The sequence below is a fragment of the Macrobrachium rosenbergii genome, chromosome 39 (genome assembly GCF_040412425.1).
Source record: "Macrobrachium rosenbergii isolate ZJJX-2024 chromosome 39, ASM4041242v1, whole genome shotgun sequence".
In the NCBI taxonomy this organism is placed as follows: Eukaryota; Metazoa; Arthropoda; class Malacostraca; order Decapoda; family Palaemonidae; genus Macrobrachium; species Macrobrachium rosenbergii.
This window is the reverse complement of record NC_089779.1, coordinates 20545572-20567494: the sequence shown is the minus strand read 5'-3', so window position 1 is coordinate 20567494 and position 21923 is coordinate 20545572. Positions and strand designations below refer to the sequence as shown.

At 36.9% G+C, this 21923-nt stretch overlaps 1 protein-coding gene across 4 annotated transcripts in view; it reads left to right on the top strand.

Moving 5' to 3' along the window:
- The window catches only part of mon2 (Mon2 homolog, regulator of endosome-to-Golgi trafficking), a 318335-nt gene that overhangs the window by 181180 nt on the left and 115232 nt on the right, over window positions 1-21923 (top strand). For all 4 annotated transcript variants that reach the window (XM_067082772.1, XM_067082770.1, XM_067082773.1 and 1 more), the window contains 3 exons: window positions 2611-2732; window positions 16978-17109; window positions 17659-17793. In XM_067082772.1, coding sequence (XP_066938873.1) covers window positions 2611-2732; window positions 16978-17109; window positions 17659-17793 — 389 coding nt within the window. The remainder of the gene's footprint in view (window positions 1-2610; window positions 2733-16977; window positions 17110-17658; window positions 17794-21923) is intronic.

Sequence of the window (21923 nt, the reverse complement as noted above, 5' to 3'; positions counted from 1 at the left end):
CTTCTGTATTATAGTGTTTTGATACACCTTGGATAAAAAGAAGACAAATTCAATTAACCTAAAATCATTTGGTTGTTTTGATGTCAAAATACGAGCGAGTGCTATTGTGCATTGCTAGGAAACATGCAAAACTTGAAAGCATACAGATAAGTTGGACATAAGAGGGTGTTGTAATATTCCTTAAATTTAAGAATCCTCATGGCACTTTGGCCATTCATTTACAGTAGCATTTTTTTCCTGAATCCTTTCACGCATCTTTGCAAGACCTGATTATGATGTTGACTTCATGTCTTGTGTTAAGTATTGGTGTAATTTCTGAGAAATCTTGATTATTTGATGTTGTGTTATTTTCATACTTGATAAATGCTGATACATTAAATTTCTAATTGGATATCTCCTTAATTCAGTGTAAATGTTTCGGTGAGTTAGTAGACAGTTTTTATATATTTAAAAAGGACCTTATACAATAATGAAAAACTGCTTTTGTAGTAGTAAGTCATGCAAAATTCAAGTTCTTAGAAGATAGCTTTTCCTGTTCCCATATTGTGTCTGTTTCATTGTTTATTAGGACCAGGGTTATCTTTTATCCTGCTCTTTCTTTTCATTTGACTTCTTTTCTTAAATTCAACTACTGTACAGGATTCTTTAAGACTCCATAATTATTTGGGATGAATCTTACCTACTGTTGAAAATAGCTAATGTCTCCTGGCCGATAGGCGAGTTGGCATTCCAACAAAAGAAAATCAAATGAGTGACCTCGGAAGACTGTAGTACACCTGTTCTCCATCAGGTGTGTTTCAAATGTTTTAGCTCTTAAGAATTCTCCTTGCTGCCATTGTATATAGACGCTTGTTGGTATTTCATGGTTTTGGCTCTTCTGCTTTCATGGTACTATACATTTATATTCCCTAGGATGCCTTCCACTGGAATCAAGGCTAAGAACATCAGGTCCTGTAGGAATTATTACCTGTGGCAGCAGGATGTTGATTTTTGAGGTAGATAGACACACTGTTTGTGCTGGCTGCGGGGGTGTAAAGTGGTCCGGCAACTCCCATGATCCAGGACTCTTTTGAATTAGCAGCCATTAGACTAGTTCTTGAGCTAATACGAGAGCAGCACCACACTTCATTTCAGTTTTTGGATTTTTTTGTTTTGTTTTGGAGCTGAATACACAAGCAGAGTTTATTTCCAAAGAAAATGTTCTGTGAAACTGAAAAATATACAGCATACAAAAGAACCATAATTTGTGTACAGTAATCCCTCAATTATCCAGATTGCCATTATCTGAAATTTGACACTATCCAACACACCCAGTGACAGGAAAGGGTTTTGGGGGGTGTGGGGGAGGCTTCCAGAAATTTCCATGGTGGAGGAGGTGGTTGAGGAAGTGCAATAAGGTAGGGTAGAGGAAGGCTCAGAGGTGTTTTGGAAGGTGGTTGGAGCTGGGGAGCAGTTTCTATGGCTAGGAGTGGGTGGGGATGCAACGTTGGATGGTTGAAGAGGGTTAGGTAGACCTGACTTGATAGAGCTTGTTTGTTTGGTTTCATGTTTTTATGCTTATGATATAGTAATTCACATTTTATTAAAGGATATGTGCAGTACAGAGAGAGAGAGCGCAATAACCAAGGTATGTTTACATTAAAGGTTAAGTACAGTAACACTCACACTCCTTCACTTTTGAATTATATTTTATGTTAACAGTATTCTCGATTATATTTTCACTGTACTGTATTTTCTAATTTTTTATCCTTTCAAACCAAAAGATGAACACAATCATGTCCATAGCAAGAGAGAGAGAGAGAGAGAGAGAGAGAGAGAGAGAGAGAGAGAGAGAGAGAGAGAGAGAGAGAGAGAGAGAGAGAGAGAGAGAGAGAGAGAGAGAGAGAGAGAGAGAATATGTGTGATAGTCATACTTAGAATCAACCAAACTTGTAATGAAATATGGTACAGTCAATCAAGCAAAAAAAAAAAAAAAAAAAAAAACCACACGTACATACACACTTGCTCCCGTAATGAAATCCAACTTCTGGCATCAGTAAGATCCCGAAAGAATTTCATATCAGGGTTAGAATATTTTGGGTTTCACACAAGAAACTTTTAGCTCAGTTGGCTAAGCAGATTTTGTTTAGCTGATCTACACACCATCCTCTTATCAATGTGGGAATCAACTATCTTTAATAGTAGGTAAAATTCATTCCAAATAATGTAAATTTTCAAGATAAAATTTATTATTTGTATACTTACCTACTATTCAAGTAGACCTCACGTAACCTCCCCACTTCTTAGTGAGCTGTCAAGGAGAACTCTGACAAGAGCTAAAACATTAAAAACACCTGGTGGAGAACAGGTGTACTAGACAGTCAGCTGTTGTTTGAATGCCGACTGGCTTATCGGCACAGAGATATAAGCTATCTTGCTGTCTGTAACAGGAGGGAAGTATCTATCTAAATAATATATTTTATTATGAAAATTCATATATTTTGACCTCAGTTTTATTTGGTCATAAAGTTTGTTATGAATGATTGTAGATTCACTTTTTTCTTTATTATTATTATTATGAGATATTGTCATTAGATCAGAGATGGTTCTAATTATGCTTTCTTGATGCAGGAGATCTCTGTGTAGATTCTAGGCCTGCAGTTCGTAAGTCTGCCGGTCAAACACTATTCTCAACAATTGCGGCACATGGTGCATTGCTTCACAACCAAACATGGCAAGCAGTTCTCTGGCAGGCAAGTATAGTTCCCCTTTATCTGTAATGAAAGCTAGTTACCTTTTGTATATTTTTATGAAACACAATCTCGAATAGATTTTACTAAGGACTACATAACTACTGGAATCATCATTCTATATTTGTATGCCTGTGTAGAAAAAATATAGTGTTCCTTCCCACCTAAACTCAAAACTAGTTATTCAAGATGTGAGTTAGTGCTTTATGTTAAACAGGTTTATCAGTGAATTAGATGGTTAAGAGCTAGCTAAACATCTAAAACTTCAAGAAAATCTCCATTAAGTAGGATATTCCTGAAAATGTCTAGAACATCAAGAAAGTAATTCATGTAATTTGTGAAGAGTCATAGTTATTTAGTTACAATGTAAGGGTTTAGTATTAGCACTGACATGATTCCCATTTTTATGAGATGAAAATTTGTAGTTCTAATTTCTGATTAATGAACGGTGTCATTGCTCTTCCTATTATCTTATATTTTTCATAAGTATTTTGATTTAGGAAACTGATTTGTCTTGTTTTAAAAAATGATAAACCTTTTATTTTCAATTATACCAAAAGCCTGATTTGAGCAGAGAAACTGAGTACAGAATAATTTCTTAACTTACTTGAGACCTACCCAGCCATCTTGGTTAACCATAGATTTGGAGAGTGGTTCCCAGTCAGCATAATCCATTGAAGGACCCCCTCTCTTATTGACATGAATAGACTAGACCCAGCCAGAATGGAAAAGTTTCAGGAAAACAGCCAGCAGAAGAATCATATTTCTGACAGTTTTACCAGCATTCCAGTGAACTTCTTCACTTAACTAGTACCACCTTCACCAGTGGGAATGGTTAGTGCATACAGCTGAGCAATAAGGGACCAAGGAAGTTGGGTTAGATTTCTACCTTATGGCAGAACGTTGACATTGGCTGGAACTACAGGGGGTTGGATTTTTTAGTCAAGTTGGCGCTGAATCAGGGAGTGGCTCTAGCCACGTTTATAATATGAAGATTCAAATATTTTTTCATTACTTGGATATTACATCCCTCAGATGTATAAAAAGAGTTTGAGAAGACCATGTGCTTCGTTTCTTAAAATATTAAAGCTAGAAGCCTTGCATATAGTATAACTAATGTGACAATTTAGTCCTAAAAATATCTTTGTTTATCCTTTCTGACAATTGCTGCTTAGCAATTCATTCTGCAAGCAGATTAGTTAGCTTAGTTATAGCATTGTCACTCTAGCGTTAGCAGCGTATCAGCCTGCTTTTTTTCAAGTGTTTTTTATCGAAGATTCCCACAGACAATGACTGGCTACAGTTCCAGTCATGACAGTCTTATTTGCTATGGGAAGACACGCTCTTCAGATCCAGCATTAGGACTCTAATCAATGCAAATTCCCAAGCTTCATTGTCCACTTCAGGAACAGTGAGAGGGAAATTACTTGTCCTCCTGTATAAACCTTAAATAGGAATTGGCCTTGTTACCATGGAATTAATGGGAATCTGTGAACCTTGAAGTTTTTATAAATGCATGATTACATTTTTTAGATGTAACTTCCCATGGGCACTCATATCTGACAGATGGTGAGAAAATTCCCTAAATTGCTGGCAAGTGATCCTTGTGAAAGATGGATAGCAGTGAGATTTTCATCCACTTCTGACTTATAAATTATAGCAGCAGATTCATGGCCAAACAGAGGGGGTTTATGTAACTGAACCTTTAACAACCCCTGATATCTTTATTTCTTTTAACTGGTCTGGAGAGCCTTTAATCAGTCTCTAAGCTGGACCACACTCTCAACGAGGCGAATCTGTAAGAATGCTATAAGTTGCTTCGACGGTGGAAAAACTAGTTCAACCTCTCCTGTTTTATTGAATAGTTGTAACTCAGGTGTATGAACATTTCTTATTTTGGTTAGATGTAATACAAGAGATATTATGAGTTAGTTATTGTCAGAGCCTTCTTTTTTCACTGAACATGAAGCATTTGGATGTCAGCATGCCCCAATCAGCATTCAGTCTGACATTACACTCTGTGGCTTGACATCATTTTGATGTTTTAGGAATTAAGGACTCCATGGCATAATACTGGCAAACATGTTTCACGTACCTTTAATGGTTATACCAGAAATAATTTAGTGACTGTAACTCTTGGTTGCAGAACTTCAAACTGTAAGGTTGGTGATTATCTCAAGTCAAATAAAAGTGACAACTGAAAGTTCAAGGGTCAGTAGCTAATCAGATTAAACAGAAGTAAGAGAATTCATACTGTTACCAGTAAGTTCTTTAACCAGACCACTTGGCTAATTTATTTAGCTCTCATAGGGCTGGCTGGAAGGATTTGTCTTTATTTGTAATAAAGTTTAAATGTTATTTATTAAATTACATGCTTTAAAAGTTGCGTAATTGGGTTAATTGAAAGTATGGAGATTCTGGTAAGATTTCTTTAACTGATTTTTTCCAAAACATGGCTTTCATTGTTTATTAGATTTCAGACATTTGCATAAAAAATGTTTAACTGTTAGAGCTTTAACTGATTTTTTCCAAAACATGACTTTCATTGTTTATTAGATTTCAGACATTTGCATAAAAAATGTTTAACTGTTAGAGTTACTTTACATTCTATACATTGGGGATTGGATCATGTTAGCTATTCATCAAATATCCTTGGGTCCGACAAGACTGACAGTTGTAAGACGAGTCAAAATTAACTTGGGTATTGTTCTTTTTGATATGATGAATTCTGTACACCAACATTCAGTCTGATCTGTTTTAATTTGTTACCCTCTGGTTCATTATGCCATGTATTCAGCCATTATTGATTATATACCCTGTAATGGGTTTTATAAATATATATGCTGTAATCACTAATAGGAACATCGACATTTTATCTCTAGCCATAATAGTTGAAGCTTTGGTTGCTTTATCAGCTTCTTCATTTCCTTTAATGCCTGCGTGGGGAGGAGTATAATTACACATTTTTACCATCTTCGTATAGTTTGTGAAGATGAAAATTTAATTTGTTGTGCAAGGTTACCTTGTGGAATATGATTTTTAACGGTTTCTGTAGCACTTGTAGAGTTGCTGAAAATGACAAACTTCTTCGATAGTACATTCTTAATCATTTCATTGGCTGATCCTATTGCATATATTTCAATGACAACAGAAGCATTGTTTAACAAGGAAAGTTGGCATATGGCTGCAAACCCCACACCTGAAGATTATTTAGACCCAATTATGTTTATTGCATAGTGAGTATATGGACATTTGCATAGTTTCATATCATAATTTAGATGGAAGTAAAGGTTCTTTGCAAGATCCCTTTGGCCCAAGATGCATTACTGTCTGCCATTTACTTGACATCTGTTCCCTTTGGTCTTTTCCCAGTTAGCTGTCCAACTTCTTAACAATATTTCATGCTTTGTCTCTCATTTAAGGTTAAATTTTTTTTTTGGAGAGACCTTTGAGCTTATAAAGGATTCATTGGAACTAGTTTATAAAAATACAGTGACATTTCAACTTGATGGACCCCAAATTCTCAGATTTCTTTACTTATTAGATGTGTCATCAAGTCCAGGAAACAAAAAGATTTTTTGCACTTTTGTGTTTTTGTTTTGCAAGTAAAGTAATGTTTGGTTATTTTCTCTCATTGTGAAAAATTCTAACTGCAATGTTCAGTGTAGTTACATAATGCAGCGTTCTTACATTTATGCTTAAAAAGTAACTTTTAAAAGCAAAAATGTCACTTTGTTTATCTAGCAATGTCATGCTCAGAAATTATATGATGTGTGGTAAATACAGTATAAGTGTGTGAATATATTATGTACTGTACCTGTATTTCAGAAGAGGCAGTCACACTACTGTAGACTATTGTTAACCATATTTATGAAAACGGTTACTAAAATTAGTTATTTTTATAATGTAGTTGGGCCATTCTTTGTTGTTTCATTGTTCAAGCACATGCTCTGAAATTCATAGATATCTGGTTAAGATAAATGTAATTAACCTGTATGTTTACTCCAGAACAGGAAACATCTGATAATCAAGGTATAAAAACAGTTACAAGAATTTTTTAAAGTGATTGTACCATTGAGGGAACATGCGCTTTGAATTAGTAAAATTTGTGGTTAAAAGAAGTGCAGTTGCATGAGCCTACCACCTCCACACCCCACAACTTTCAAAGCACCACTGTTTACTCAGTTACATAACAGTAGAAGTTGGTGATTCTGACTCAGACTAAAATGCCTCAAGTCATGGCAACCCCACTGGGCCTTCATTACTTGTCTTTTTGATTGTGTAGTCACTTGTTTCATCCTCGAGGACTTACCCTTCCATGGTCTACCAGAGCTCCATGGTGACCAAACTAATATTAAAGAATTCTCTTTTAGTTGGTCTCATGGCTGGGTATTGTGTCGTAGTGATAAACACTATAACGAGTGATGGAGTATGTAATGGACTCAAAGATAAGGGGGCACTATCCCTTGATCTTCATCAAAGCTGCACCTGGGTTGTTTCCATTGTCAAAACCTCCTAGAAGAAGAAGTGACTAATACTCCTACTCAGTCTGCCATATGTCGACAAACAGACACACACAGAGACCAAGAAGACATTGCTCTTCTTGGTTAATGCAAGTACAGTTTGGTGCAATTATCAGCACTCTGAAATCTCTGCGTTTTCTCCAATTTCATTAGCGAGGATCATGGAACATCTGAAATAGCGAGTTAAGGGCTTAATTTTAAGTTCCAGTTAAAGTTTTAGTTTTAAACCTTTGGAATTGGTAATTAATTTGTGTGTGAAAACCAGAAACCCACATTTTTTGCTACCATATGGTTGGTGCTCACGATTGCTGATTGCTAGTTTTGAAAAGCGCAAATTGTTTTAAAGAATTCGTCATTCTAAGTGGATGTTTTAACTAAAAGAAATGTTCAATAATTTATCATTAATATAGAAAATCCTTTCAGATTATACATCTGCAATAATCTAGGTAGTAGCCTACTTCAGATTAAGTGAGAATAATTTATACTAGATTAATAGTGGATGTTGTTTGTAGCCTATAACCTAGGGTTACATTTTCTAAAGCGCAAACTAAATAACTTGGATTAGGTAGTGACCTAAATTAAGGTAAGTAAGAACTTTTTAAGACCTACACTATTTTGGGGCTAACCTAGCTTAAACCAAGGACCCTAAGATTAGATAATAAGAATCTTCTTCTGGGCAAAATAAAATGGTAGCCTAGCTATAGGCTACATATTAGTAAAATATTTTCATTTTCTATAGCCTGTACACTTAGCATGATCTAAATAATCCAGGACTAGGCCGTACCTTATATTATTATTATTATTATTAATATTATTATTATTATTATTATTCAGAAGATGAAACCTATTCATGTGGAACAAGCCCACAGGGGGTCATTGACTTGAAGTTCAACCTTCCAAAGAATATGGTGTTCATTAGGAAGGTAAAGGGAAATGCAGAAAGAAGAGATCCCAATCACGAATTAAAAAAGAAAGAAATAAATTAATAAATAGATAAAAATGTATTGAAATGCAAGGAAAATAGTATTAGGGTAGTAATGCATTGCACCTATGCTTGAACTTCTGAAGTTCCAATTGCATGACATCCACTGGGAGGCTGTTCCACAGTTCAATGGTGTGAGGAATAAAAGACCTCTGGAACTGAGAAGTTCAACAGCGAGGCACCCTTACTGCATTCAGGCAGTTCCCGGTTATCGGCGGGGTTCCGTTCCCGACGGCGTGACGACAACCGAAAATCGCCGCTAACGGAAAATCGGCGATAATAGCACTGATCCCTGGTTAGTGGCACCGATAACCAGTGATCAGTGCCGCCGATAAGAGGCAATCAGCGCCGATGACCAGTTATCAGTGACGAAAATCTGATCATCGTCGTCGCTAGACAAGAGCCGTAAAACCGGATCGCTGGTAACCAAGGCTGCCGATAACCGGGGACTGCTTGTATAACTACTACTATTAGGAAACAGAAACCTACCACCATGAACCACTTTGTTTAAAAGAGATAAATCTCTGGTAGGAGCAGGTAGCCACACCGGAGAGCAGTATTCTAATAAAGGAAGTACAAGTGACTTAAAACAGGTTGCTTTAATATTATCACTGGTATAAATATATGAGGCCTTAGGAATAATACTTAACTTTCATGCATGCAGCGTTTGCTGAAACTTTCATTAGTTGTTTCTCAAAAGTTAGATGTGAGTCAAAGGTTACACCTAAAATAGTTGAAGTTTCAGACTTGGTTTCTTAGAAGTTAGGTGTGAGTCAAAGGTTACACCTAAAACAGTTAAAGCTTCAGACTTCTTCAGCAAAGTTCCATCTGCCTGAAGGGGAGGATGGTGTGGGAAATCGGTATGAGATCTGCTAATCAATAGTATTTTAGTTATACTGGAGTTCAGACTCATATATTAGGTTAAGTGATAACCTTTTATGAAACATAGCATTATTGGACTACGCTTTAGCCTAGTCCAAGTAACCTAGGACTGGATGAAATAGTAATATGTGCTAGATGAGATGGTAGCCTAGCTTTAAGGCTACATATTAAAGTAATTGTGTTTTATGTAACCCATACCATTAAGTGTGAATTAAATAATCTGGATTAGGCAGTAGCCTAGATTAGAGTAAGTGATAGCCTTGCTCTAAGGATGCATATTAGTAAGTTTCTGTTTTTTATATAGCCTATACATTCAAGAGTGAGCTAAAATAATATGGATTAGGCAATACCATATACCAGGCTAAGAGAGAACATTTTAGGAAATATCCCATTATTGGTCTAAGCAGTAGTTTAGACGAAATAGCATAGGATTAGATATAAAGTATCCTAGGCTTAATAAAATAGCCTAGTTTTTACGACTCGGTAGCCTATCTGTAAGTCTACGTATTAGTGGTGTTCTTATGTAGCCTATAACCTTAAAGGTGATATAAACTTAGACTAGGCAGTAGTCTAACCACATAAAGTAGTAACCCCTTTTTTAAGGGAATATCCTACTTTTAGCCTAAAACTTGTTCAAATTAAATAAGGCAGTGGCCGAATGTCAGATAAAAGGGTAGTCTCAGCCACATAAAAACAGGAAACTAGATTATAAGAGGGTTCTTTCCCCTATAGTTTAAATCCATAAGCATTTTAAATAAGTCTAGAATAGGCAGTGGCCTCGAATAGGTTAGCCTAGGCGAGAATGCTCTAAGAAATCCTCTATTCTTAGCCTAACATAGATTATGCTAGAAGCCTTAACCTAGACCATATAAAACAGTAGCTTGGATTAGTTAAACAAATTAGTTTATAGCAGTTAGTCTAAAAGGCATGACAATTAGAATTAAAAATTTCACATAGCCCTTGCAAAAAAAGGATTTTGACAAAGGAAAAATCTATTTCTGGAGAGGGGCCCGTGTCACCCGGTGAAAAGGTCCATTCAGCACTTATTTCTAGGTAATTCCGTTGCTAGATACCAGAGAAAGCTAAATGAAATGCTGGAGTTACTACCCCCAGAGCGAGCTCCACTAGATGGAGTCGTGTATGGAAAAGGGTGAACTACAAACACACGGAACCTTATCCTATAGAGATTCCCAATGTCAAAAGTTCCAACGAGAGAGGTGCCGATACAAGCCCATGCACTGCTCGCTGACTGTATACAAGGCAACACTAGCCGCATTCCATGTTAGCACCCACCTCACTAGAATGAAGTTTACCATGGGAGGGAGAGAATGAAAAACAGGGGTGGGTCACCAGGTGACACGGGCCCCTCTCCAGAAATAGATTTTTCCTTTGTCAAAATCCTTTTTCTGGATCGGGGTCCCGTGTCACCCGGTGAAATAATAACAGAGAAATAAACATCGTTCTTATGCTATTAAAGACTTAAATAGAGACGTTGAAAACTAGGAGAATTCTACCCTGAACATTAGTAAGGTCCTCTAAATTCATGTAATGAAAATAATGTAAGTGGTCACCATCTAAGAACATGAGCTTAGAATAGCACCTGAATAGGCTTGTATAAAGAAAATACTTCCTGCCTAATAGCAGACCCAGACAATTAATACTAACTAGTTTCTAATAACAACTTGTTTTATATCACTACAGGGCTGCCATTATGCAGGCCCTACAGCTCAAATGTTCTGCAACAAATTGCTCGGTTCGTTTTTTGCCAGCGGGTATGGGCCATACTACCCGCCATGAGCATAGTCCTTGTAAAAAACAGGGAAAATTTGGTTGGTTGCCAGATATGAGCAGAATTTGTAGTATGCTCCTGGCAGCAAGTTTTAAAGAATACAGCTCATTCTAAACTGTCTCGAGGGGTCCTAGAGTTCAGTAGGGGTGAGGAAGGGGGAGATTATACCTTTCCAGCAGAACTCCGGCAGCAGATATTTAATCCTTTCTCAGAACAAGATCTATGTTTGGGGCCAAAACCCAGTAACATCAGTCCCCAGTACTTCCCAGGTTAACCCTCAGAGGAGGTAGAGAAATCTTTACAAGGGGGTGACATTCTTACTAATGATCATGAAGTAGACATTGCCACCGAACTGGCCCTGCTGAACCCAGAAGGATCAGGGACACAAATTTCAGCCAAAAATGGGAGAAACCTTCCAGAAGGAATTCTATCCCCATGCAACAGCTATCAGATGGTGAAGAGGGTCTTTCCCCCAAAGGGATACTAGGATCCACCTAACCCTGACTGGAATGACTACATTTTCATGGGGGTTACAGTAACTCACCCATGACTTCTGCCCCTTTGGTTAACAGGCAGTTACAGTTCAGTTGTTGAAGCTAAGTTTGATTGTGCAGGCTCCCCCAAAAGGGATACACAGTTTGCAGCATTTGATCAGTTCCTTAAGGAAATTATGAGTAATAAGGAAATTATGAGTAACATCAAAGATGTCCTTGCCACAGAATGGCAATATATAAAATACATGATTCCAAAAAGGAAGTTAAAGAAATTTAAGTCAGTCATGTACACCCCGAAGTGTAAAAGTACTGCATCTTGTAACTGAAAAGTGAGGGTGGATACAAATTCTGCCCAAACAAGGTCTAATGTCAGAATTCCAATTGGAAACAACAAAATGGCCAGTTCAGACTACAAAACTTCAGATCAAAACATAACAGGGTATCCAATACTCACCCCTGATGATACTGATAAGCCTTGGCAAGACGCCTCAACATGCATTTTCTCTCCCGATGGTAAGTAATTAATGAGAGAAAAACTATGATCGAAGTTGTACATGTAGAGTTTAGAGACAGGGCAGCATTCCGCAATACAGAATAGCACCTGGTACCACCTTCACCAGACATAGAGAAACCACTAAAAGAAACGGTTCTTTTGCATGTGCCTATATCATTAAAAGCTATAGAAGACATCCTTTATCAGGTCAATGAAAAATGGGTCTCTACTTTCATTTTGAATAAGACCCAAGTTGCTCACCAAGTAGCCCCAGCCTTCTGTCCCTTCACTTTCAGAATAATTAATCATGTGAAGGTAGATTTTCAGAATTTTGTAGTGACTATAAAATGAGAGACAATGGCAGAATTAAAGCCATTTGCCATGGTCATCCCAGTTTCGAAAAATTCCACCAAGGAGTGGGCAACACTTCAACTCCCCTTTTGGAAGGAAAAGCTCCCTTTAAATATAGCTAGTGAGCAGTTTGGGACCCTATGAAAAGAATCTCAGAGCCTCATCAGAATTTCATGCTAGTATCCACCTCTTTAGTATTAGCACCTCTACCATCTTGCTGGAAGTTGCCACCAAAAGGCTCCCAGAAGACTCCAGAACAATTTCTGCTGTTGTGGCCAAAAGTCTTATGAGAACCTTATGGGAAGCACTCTGTGACTTTCTAGTATGGCACATAAAAGTGCAAATGGAAACATTGTAGGGTTCCAACAAGTCACTCTCCAATGTGATTGCAGTATTACACTCTAACCCCTTCTGTAAGGACCTGTTTGAGGAGTCTGTTGTGGCTCAACTTAACAAGCAAGCCCACTAACAGTATTGTACAGTGTACGCCCTTCTGGGGAAAGGGGAATTCAGGAAACAAAAAACCCAAAACTTCCCTTTACCCAACCCAGAAAGGGCTCGCTATGATAAAAAATCATATAAGCCTTCAGTTACTCCTAAAAGTTTTCTTCAAAAACAGGTAGGTGGTCAGAAGGGACAACTTCCTACAAAGGGACAACAACAATAACAGCAAGGACATCCTTTTCATAATTTCCAAAAACCTTCTTATAGGGGAAAAGAAAAGCAACACTGGGAATGCCTATCAAGGGCAAAGGCGGAGGAAGAGGCGGATACCATTAGGAATTGTATGGTTGGGGGTCGGCTTCGATGACAACCACCCTTTTTAAACAATAGCCAATATGCTTCCACAACCGGAAGTGGACCTGTTCGCCACTTACAAGAATCACAAACTCCCAGAGTATGTGTCTCCAAACTTGGACAGTCAAGCAACAGCAAGAGATGCCTTCCTACAAGACTGGAACAAATGGAGGACGATATACCTTTTTCCTCCATTGTCCCAGATTTCAAAGGTTTTGAGCAAGCTTCTAACCTTCAAAGGAACAGCTGACTTAATAGCCCCAAATTGCCCAAACAGGCATTGGTACCTATTACTCCAACAAAGGGTGAAGAGATCAATTCCACCACTGTCCACCATGGGCACCCGCACATAGTGGCAAGGGGGTGCATTTGCCCCTCCCCCTGAAATCCTAGGAAATATACAGTCATACCCTGAACTTAAACGAGGTTAGGTTCCAGAACCCCTCGCAAAGGGTGAATTTTTTGCGTAAGTTTGGCATGGTCTCTAAAAATGCTAATAAATGCTTATTTCTAAAGTTTAAACACTTAACCCTTAAACGCCTACTGGACGTATCATACGTCGACTAAAATTGTCTGTTGGGTGCCAAGTGGACGTACATCCGTCACGTCGACTACAAAAATTTCAACCTTCGGTCAACTTTGACTCGACCGAAATGGTCGAAAAATGAAATTGTAAGCTAAAACTCTTACATTCTAGTAATATTCAATCATGTACCTTCATTTTGCAACAAATTGGAAGTCTCTAGCACAATATTTCAATTTATGGTGAATTTTTAAAAAAACTTTTTCCTTACGCCATGTAACTTGGCCCTGGCTTTCAGAAATTCTTTCGTCATTTTGTCGTAATTTTTGCACTGTTTTATATTAACCGTTACATAAAGTTTTATATATGAAAATGTGTGCAATTTCATGTAAAATACAGCAAAATACAACCCATGGTTGTAGCTTTTATCAGTTTGGAAATATTTTCATATAAACCACGATAACTGCCAAAATTTCGACCTTCGGTCAACTTTGACTCGACCGGAATGGTAAAAAAATGCAATTGTAAGCTAAAACTCTTACATTCTAGTAATATTCAATCATTTACCTTCATTTTGCAACAAATTGGGAGTCTCTAGCACAATATTTCGATTTATGGTGAATTTTTGAAAATAACTTTTTCCTTACTTCCGCGCCAGAAATTCTTTCGTCACGTTGTCGTAATGTTTGCACCGTTTTATAGTCGTTACATAAAGTTTCATATATGGAAATGTGCGCAATTTCATGTAGAGTACAACTGAAAATAAGTCATGGTTGTAGCTTTTATCAGTTTTGAAATATTTTCATATAAGTCACGATAACTGCCAAAATTTCAACCTTCGCTCAACTTTAACTCGACCGAAATGGTAAAAAAATGCAATTATAAGCTAAAACTCTTACATTCTAGTAATATTCAATCATGTACCTTCATTTTGCAACAAACGGGAAGTCTCTAGCACATTATTTTGGTTTATGGTGAATTTCTAAAAAAAAAAACCTTTTTCCTTACGTCTGCGTGCGGTAACTCGGCCGAACATCTCAGAAATTCTTTCGTCACGTTGTCGCAATGTTTGCATTGTTTTACATTAGTCGTTACATAAACTTTTATATATGAAAATGTGCGCAATTTCATGTAGAATACAACAGAAAATAGCTCATGGTTGTAGCTTTTATCAGTTTTGAAATATTTTTACATAAATCATGATAACTGCCAAAATTTCAACCTTCGGTCACATTTAACTCGATCGAAATGGTCAAAAAACGAAATTGTAAGCTAAAACTCTTACATTCTAGTAATATTCAATCGTTTACCTTCATTTTGCAATAAATTGAAGTCTCTAGCACAATATTTCGATTTATGGTGAATTTTCGAAAAAAACATTTTCCTTACATCCGCGCGGTAACTCGGCCGAACATCTCAGAAATTCATTCGTCACGTTGTCGTAATATTTGCACCGTTTTATATTAGTCATTACATAAAGTTTTATATATGAAAATGTGTGCAATTTCATGTACAATACAACAGAAAATAGCTCATGGCTGTAGCTTTTATCACTTTTGAAATATTTTCATATAAATCACGATAAATAGAAAAAATTAGACTTTCGGTCAACTTTAACTCGACCGAAATGGTCGAAAACTGCAATTGTAAGCTAAAACACTTACATTCTAGTAATATTCAATCAATTAGCTTCATTTTTCAACAAACGGGAAGTCTCTAGCACAATATTTCGATTTATGGTGATATTTTGAAAAAACATTTTTTACGTCCATGGCATTAAATTCATGCATCATTTTGTGATAATATTTTCTCTGTGTTGCTTTGATCATTTTACAATTTGGTATATACCAAAATCATCGCAATTTAGTGTACAATACAAAGAAAAACAAAATAACCCGTTAGCTTTAACCGTTTGGCTCACAGCGCGATTTGTATAAAATTATATATGAAAAATTTTTTTGGCACTGTCATATATTTCAATATTTTTATATATGATAATGATATTTTTTTTCATTTCTGATGGTTGCATACTAAACTTCAGGCAATGACAAAAAAAGGAGCCAAAAATGAACTCTTAATCTTAAAAACTAAGCGTGCTGTGATTTTTTGAAAAAAACTTTTTTTCCGCTTCGGGGCTAACTCCCGAACGCCGCTGGCATACTGGAGACGTTTTTGTAAATAGAGGCTCGGCATTTAAGGGTTAATTACTTTACAAGGAATGGCTGTTCACTATAAGCTAAGAGTTTGCTCGAGAATACTATTTCCTGTAGGCTGTATGCCAGTCTTTGCTACATACTGTAGCAGATTTTGCTACTTACCATTTGGGGCAGACCCTAACTGTCCATTAAGTTCAGGTGCCACTGTAATTATAATAATAATAATAATAACACAAGTCTGTAGCGTTGAAAATTATAGCTGTTTCCACGGCATTAAGTTTATATAGAGTCTTCTCTATTCATCTCAAATCCTCTTTTCATGAGCATGTAGTTGGTATATCAAGTTTCCTAAGGACATATAAAGATTTCTGTTGTCTTAGGTTTATTTCCTCTAACGTGTTGACAGCATATTGGTGCTCAGCTGTGAGAGTACAAAAGTGAATGAACTGGGATACGTGTTGTATTGTACAGGTATTTATAGTAGGCAGGGTGTTTACAATTGGTGGGTTAGTTAGTAGGCTGAATTTTGATTAGTCAGTGGTTGGTAATGAAATCTGTCCTGGAGACATTGTGATCTTCTAGGTCTAGCCGGTGTTGCTGGCTGGAGGTGGGTGTTGTCTCGGGTACCCCCCACTGGTGTGGCTGGTGACATACCGTCGGCATCTGCTCTCTCTCTCTCTCTCTCTCTCTCTCTCTCTCTCTCTCTCTCTCTCTCTCTCTCTCTCTCTCTCTCTCTCTCTCTCTCTCTCTCTCTCTCTCTCTCTCTCTCTCTCTCTCCTAATATCACTGGTCTGTATGATGAAACTATTGTCTCATGAAACATGGCTTCCATGGAGGGAAGATTTTGTTTATAGTAAGAACTTCTGTTCTGGCATGAACGTCTAAATATGTTAGATCAGTGCTAATGTCAGCAATAGGAGAATTGTAGATGCTGATTAGTAGCCAAAGCTGCGACTAGATTACTATTGTGAAATCCTATACAATATTCTAATTTGTTTGTTTCAACTCTGCTAATTAGGCATAATGAAAAGAAAGAGATTTTCATGATAAAAATTGTCATTTTTTTATGATTTATCTGATCTTAGATTTACATTGGGTCTCAAATGTTTGTTGCATTTTTGTAATATTTTTATCAATTTTTTTTTCAGTTATTTAGACTTCTTAAGTGTCTTTGGAATTTTTAATACGAGTCATGTAGAATTACAGTATCTTTATATTTTTTTTATAAATAATTGGTGTTTGATAATTTGATTGCAGGTTCTCTTCCCTTTGCTTGACAAAGTTCGACAGCTCTCAGACTCAGCAAGTACCGATAAAGTTGATCAAGGGGGTAACATCTTAATTCACCATTCACGCAACACTCAGCAGAAGCAGTGGGCAGAAACCCAGGTGTGTTTCTTCACTGCAAGTGATCCCTCTTGTAACTTAAAATGTCTTAATGTCTGTAATGTTAATGGATTTTTAATATTCTTTTTCTTGGCAGGAATGCTTTAGTCATGCCAAGATTTGGTGACCTTACCTCTGTTTGCTCTTAACTTAACATTTCTTGATTTTACAACCAGCAAATTCTTTTATCACCTGCAAAATATTCATGGTCTTTAGACTTGTTTTTTTTATTTCTTGGGTTTTTTATATTTTTAATCATTCTGTTTACTTTATTCCATTCATATTTTATTTCTTTCTATCTTACTTTCATCTCCTAACAATTTCCCTCCTGTTACACCTCTCAAAGCTTTGTACTGTCAATTTCCATTTCGGCACTGAATGACCTCATAGGTCCCAGCGCTTGGCCTTTGGCGTGAATTCTATATTCTTTATGCCATTTAGCACACTTTTTAGTACTTATTTTGCAGGATATGAACTAGATTTTGCTAAGGCATGACTGATATACCAAACGAATTTTTTCATATAACAGCTTTTGCATCTCAATTTTTTCAGGTGTTAACTTTGTCAGGTGTAGCTCGAGTATTCAGCACCAAGCAGAAGATTCTTCAAGGACTTGGTGATTTTCCTCGAGCATGGGCACTGTTACTGGATTTCATTCATACAGCAGCACTCTCCAAGAGTAATGAAGTTGGTATCAAACTATTTGTAAGATGTGAAGTAAAATCATTGAAAGTTAGTCAGTTCTGCTGAAACAAAAAATTTTATAGGGTGTTAGTTGTGGTATTGTATTTTTTTAGCTAGGGAATTTATTGCATTAATTTTATTTTGCAAGGGATGAAAAACTGTAAATTAATATTTACATGTCACTGTATTGCACATGGTTTTTGCATTTATATAGTAAAATATGCCGTACCCATGACACAGATGCCTCTATACACGTGTAAATAAATGCATGTAAGTTGGAAGGAAATAAGAAGAGAAAAGCAATTGAATAAGTTCATGAAAAAGACCAGGCAGTGGGTTAAACTGAGGACTGCTACCCACTCTTTAGTCCAGCTCTACATGCTTTCATGATTAAGTAGACTACTTTTATTTTATAGAGTGCTTTATTTGGGGTAAATCGTACTTACTATTAAAGATAGCTTATAACTTTGCACCAATAGGTGAGTCAGCATTCAAACAAAAGATTCCATGGATGATCCAGATGACTATCTAGTACACCTGTTCTCCATCAGGCATGTTTTGAATGTTTTAGCTCATCAGACTTCTCCTTGCCACTATTGTGAATAGGTGCTTATGGTATTTCATGGTTTTGGCTATTTGAAGCTTTCATGGAACTATACATTTATTATTCCAAGGAATAATTACTGAAGGAATGACTACTGTGTTTTAGGTGTATAGCCATGCTGTTTGTGGTGGCTGCATAGGTGAAAAGTGCTCTTGAGGATAGATGTGAGGAATGTAGGGATTTTCGAAGGACCATGTTTAAGTTTGTTAGTCTAGGAAGAGAAGGGAAACAGATAGGTTACAAAAGCAAATAGTTAGGTCAGGTCATGAACCTGCCATTTCTCCCCCTTCTCCAGGTCTGCCATTTGTAGTTTCCCTTACTTAGTCTTACTTTTTCTTCTGCAAATGCTTTAGCTAGTACTGGGCATGTTTCATAAGTTTTTTTTTTTTACAGCATAGTCGCTTGTTTCGTCCTCAAGGAGTTACCTTCCATGGTCTACCAGAGCCCCATGGTGACCAAACTAATATCAAAGAATTCTCTTCTAGTTGGTCTTTTTGGCCAGGTATTGTGTCGTAATGATTAACATTTTAACACGTGATGGAGTATATATTAGACTCAAAGATCAGAGGGTACTTTCCCTTATCTTCAGCAAAGCTGAACCGAGTTTTTCCAACATCAAAGAACCTGTAAGAAAGAGAAGTGACTATTGCGCATGCGCTTCCGCCCTCGTGTTTACAACCAAGCTGTTAAAGACCAAGGAGCCATTAACTCTCGTTGGTCTAGAGTGAACGGATCACGTTGTTACCAGCGCTCCGAAAAAATTTGACTTTTTTCTCCGATTTCGTTATCGAGGATCATGGAAATATCAAAAATGGCAAGATAAGTGCCTGATATTAAGTTCCAGTTAAAAGTTTTAGTTTTAAACTTTGAAATTGATAATTTCTTTGTAAAAGCCGGAACCCGGCTCGTTGATTGCTACCTAGTTTCGTAAAGCGAAAATTGTTTTAAATTCTAACTGAATGTTTTAACTAAAAGAAATGTTTCACAACTTATTATAAATGCAGAAAATCCTTTCAGATTATACGATGTCTACAATAATCTAGCAGTAAGTGAGAATAATTTAGACTAGATTAATAGTGGATGTTGTCTGTAGCCTAGCCTATGTCCTAGGATTACAGTATGTACCCTTAGTGGCCTACTTAGACCGAGGACCTTAGGATCAGAGAATAACAGTATCTGGGCAAAATAAGTTGGTAGCTTAACAATAAAGCTATGTAATAGTATAAATTTTTTCCTTTTGTATACTGTAAGCCTGTGTGCTTAATCATGAGCTAATTAATCGAGGACTAGCCTAGGCATTACTGTATATTAAGTTAAGTGGTAACTTTCTACGAAACATCCCATTTTTGGACTAAATTGTTAGCCTAGACCATTTAGCCTTGGACTAGATGAAATAGTAATCTGTGCTGGATGAGATGGTAACTTAGCTTTAATGCTACATACTAAGGTAATTGAGTTTTATGTAACCTTTACTCTAAAGTGTGAATTAAATAATCTGGATTAGGCAGTAGCCTAGATTAGAGTAAGTTATAGCCTGGCTATAAGGTTACACATTAGTAAGTTACTGTTTTATATAGTAGACCTAATAGTCTAGGATTGGATATAAATAACAACTGGGTTAGACAAAAAATAGTAGACTAACTATAAGGTTACATATTGGTAAGTGTTCTCTTTTTATATAGCCTATACATTTAAGAGTGATCTGTAATAATCTGGATTAGGAAATACCCTATACCAGTCTAGGTTAAGAAAGAACAAATAAGCCTAGGATATTTTGTAAACAATATCCTAGGCTCAATAAAATAACCTAATTTTTTTTTTTTACGACTTGGTAGCATATCTGTAAGGCTACATACTCATAGGATTTTATTTAGCCTATATCCTTAAAGATGTTATAAACCTAGAACAGGCAGTAGCCTAACCAGATTAAGTAGGAACTCCTTTTTAGGGAATATCCTACTATTAGCTGAAAACGGCAATGGCCGAATATCAGATAAAGGGTAGTCTTGGCCACATAAAACAGAAAACCAGATTATAAGAGGATTATTTTCTGTATAGTTTTTATGCTTAAGTTTTAAATAAGCCTAGAATAGGCAGTGGCCTAGAGTAGGTTAAGTGATTACCTTCTAAGAAATCCTCTATTCTTAGCTTTATATAGATTACACCAGAAGCATTAGCCTAAGCTGTATAAAACAGTAGCTTGGGTTAGTTAAACAAATTAGTTCATAGCAGCTAGTCTGAATGGCATGACAATTAGAATTAAAAATTTCACATAGCCAGTGCAAAAGGACTAACAGTGTATAAGTAATACAGCCAGACACAGGTAGAGGGTTTAAGTTAACATAGATATTTAATTAAATGTAATACAACTGCGCACTTGTAATCAAGTTAACCTGTAATATGGAGACTGTATGAGGAACTACAGAAGTGTCCCTCACTTAAAAACAATTAATACTAATTAGCTTCCAATAACAACTTGTTTTATATCGCTACAGGGCCGCCATTAGGCAGGATTTCAGTTCAAGTCTTCCGTAGCAAATTGCATGGTTCACTTTTTGCCAGTCGGTACAGCCCATACCACCTGCCGTGAGCATAGTCCTTGTAAAAACAAGGAGAATTTGCTTGGTCACCAAATGTGAGTGAGATTTGTAGTATGCTCCTAGCAGCAAGTTTTAAGGATGAAACAGCTCCTTTGAAACTGTCTCGATGGGTCCTAGGGCGAGATTACTGTATATCTTTCCAGCGTAACTCGGGCAGTAGATATTTAACCCTTTCTCAGAAGAACTTCAATGCTTGGGCCAAAACCCAGTAACATCAGTCCCCAGTACCTCCCAGGTTAACCCCATGGAGGAAGTAGAGGAATCTTTACTTGGGGTTGACATTCTTACTAAAGAATATGAAGTGGACGTTACCATTGAAATGGCCTTGCTGAACCCAGAAGGCTCAGGGACACAAATTGTAGCTAGCCATGGGAGAAACCTTCCAGAAGGAATTCTATTCCCCATTCATCTATCGTTGCTGTATAAGATCTTTCCCCCAAAAGGGATACTAGGATCCACCTAACTCCGACTGAAATTACTACATTTTCGGAGGGGTACAGTATAGTAACGTATCTCCTTGATTAACAGGCAGTTACAGTTCAGTTGCTAAAGCTAAGTTCGGTTGTGCAAGCTCCCCCAAAAGGGATATACAGTTTGCGGCATTTGATCAATTCCGTAAGGAAAGAGTACTATCAAAGATGCCCTTGCCACAGAACGGCAATATACAGTATAAGGGACATGAAACATGATTCTGAAAAGGAAAGTAAGTCAGTCATGTCTGCCCCAAAGTGTAAAAATACCATATTGAAAAGTGAGGGTGGATACAAATGCTGCCCAAACAAGGTTAGAATTCCGACTGGAAACAACAAGAGAGTCAGTTCGGAATAAAGAACTTCAGATGAAAACATAATAGGGGCTCCAATACTCACCCCTGATGATACTAATAATCCTTGGCGAGATGCCTCAATGTGCATTTTCTCTCCAGATGG